The sequence below is a fragment of the Sinocyclocheilus grahami genome, unplaced genomic scaffold (assembly GCF_001515645.1).
Source record: "Sinocyclocheilus grahami isolate Dianchi unplaced genomic scaffold, SAMN03320097.WGS_v1.1 scaffold187.1, whole genome shotgun sequence".
NCBI lineage: Eukaryota > Metazoa > Chordata > Actinopteri > Cypriniformes > Cyprinidae > Sinocyclocheilus > Sinocyclocheilus grahami.
The window spans coordinates 1341892-1344086 of NW_015505366.1; the positions used below are offsets into that span (position 1 = coordinate 1341892).

Consider the following 2195-nt stretch of genomic DNA (forward strand, 5'->3'; position numbering starts at 1 on the left):
CTCACGCCCACGCACACACACACACACTCTCACTCACACTCACTCACTCACACACACTCTCACTCACACTCACACACTCTCACACTCTCACACTCTCTCACTCTCACACTCTCTCACACTCTCACACTCTCACACTCTCACACACTCACACTCACACACTCACACTCTCTCACACACACTCACACTCTCTCACTCACACCCTCTCTCACTCACACACTCTCTCACTCACACTCTCTCACTCACACTCACACTCTCTCACTCACACTCACACTCTCTCACTCACACTCACACTCTCTCACTCACACTCACACTCTCTCACTCACACTCACACTCTCTCACTCACACTCACACTCTCTCACTCACACTCACACTCTCTCACTCACACTCACACTCTCTCACTCACACTCACACTCTCTCACTCACACTCACACTCTCTCACTCACACTCACACTCTCTCACTCACACTCACACTCTCTCACTCACACTCACACTCTCTCACTCACACTCACACTCTCTCACTCACACTCACACTCTCTCACTCACACTCACACTCACACACTCACACACTCACTCACACACAGATGTCTGTAGTCGTACCCTGTGCAGGTTTCCATCCAGTATGAATTCTGCTCGGACTCCGTTGTTCTCCGGGCTGCGGTAGTCGAACAGCGAGTTGGTCAGATACGTCATGCCCTTAACGCTCAGCGTGTCTCCGCAGCGGAAGAACACGGCATCCTGCGGTAGCAAAAATGCACTCAACATCACCACACAATGAGGATGGATGCACGTGTGTGTGTGTCTGTGTGTGTACTGTGTATTTGTGTGTGTGAGTGAGTGTGTATATATGTGTGTGATTGAGTGTATATATGTGTGTGTGTGTGTGTGTGTGTATTACCTCCTCTCTTCTGTTCCTGTTCTCTTCAAAATCACGAACCCCCATAATGCCCTTCAGACACACAGCACGACAGCCCACGACTCCAACCTGACAGTCGAAGAAGGGCTCGCCCATCATCAGCGCCTGGAACACACGAGCAGACGTCAGTGATGCAGGAGGAGGTCTGGGAGCTAGCGACGGACTCCAGTGTTTCCCTCACCTCCACCGTGATTCCCTCCTGCTCCACACTGAGGACCTCACGAGACTTCAGCTTCTGTGGACTGTAGTAACTGCTCTCAGAGCAGCTCTCTGTCAGCTACACAGACCAGACAACACAGACTCATGAAAACTACACTGATTCAATCAATAACAGTCTCAAGAAACTGGGATGCCATACATTGTTTTCCAATATATGCTAGGAACTTTCCCAGTTTATCCCGCACTCATAAATCCAGTCTAAGACCATCTAAAGAAGCTCTAATCGCTTGAAGCTTTTCTAGTAAGTCTGCTGATGGAGAACTATTATATACTTTATACATCTCCAATGCCACAGGCTCCACAGCTCAAGATTCACCATTCTTTAAAGTTTTTCAAATATCAAATAATTACAGGGGTTAAAGCAAAAATAATCTTGAGCCTGAACTTTTTTCCGGGGGTTGGGGGGGCGGACACATACACAGGGTTACTTGGCCAAAAAAAAAAAAAAAAAAGACCATTATTTGAAAATGATTTTCCTTGAAACTAACTAGTAACATATCTGCCCTTGCTGTAGCCCTTGACAGGTTCAGACTACAGATTATGGTGGATATCTGAAACAGCAATACCAGGAAAGGTTACTCACTATAATGCAAACACATGTAACATTTAGATGCTTCTGATATCAAGTTGACCTACAATCAAGAAATAATAGTAAATTAAATACTATGAAATTAATATAAAATAGGAAATATACAAAGACAGTTTACTACAGAAAACTACAGTTCAGTTCAATTAACAACAACAGAAACATTAAAATGGTCCAAGAACTGGTAACTTAAACAGGGTTCGTACAGACACTGCAAAATACAATTCCAGGACTTTCAAGGACTTTCCAAGCACTACTTAAAAAAATATTGTTATTGTCTTTCGAATTCTAATATATAAACTAATAAAACAAATGGTACAAATAAAGTGCAGCACACGCAAAGAATGCAATGACTGGCAACTTTAACATCTGAAAGGATACTGTGGCAAAGTTATCGCTTTCCTCATTCAAACTGATTTATTTTCCACGAGTATATGATTGACCTGAAGAATGAAAGCTAGGCTATATCATACACTT

General features: G+C 43.8%; 1 protein-coding gene across 1 annotated transcript in view; it reads right to left on the bottom strand.

The window, feature by feature from the left end:
- The window catches only part of LOC107594638 (vacuolar protein sorting-associated protein 13B), a 53702-nt gene that overhangs the window by 36957 nt on the left and 14550 nt on the right, over nt 1-2195 (bottom strand). The window contains exons 8-10 of the mRNA XM_016284757.1: nt 1095-1190; nt 896-1018; nt 598-735 (exon numbers count right to left, since the gene is read on the bottom strand). Of these exons, the coding sequence (XP_016140243.1) occupies nt 598-735; nt 896-1018; nt 1095-1190 (357 nt within the window). The remainder of the gene's footprint in view (nt 1-597; nt 736-895; nt 1019-1094; nt 1191-2195) is intronic.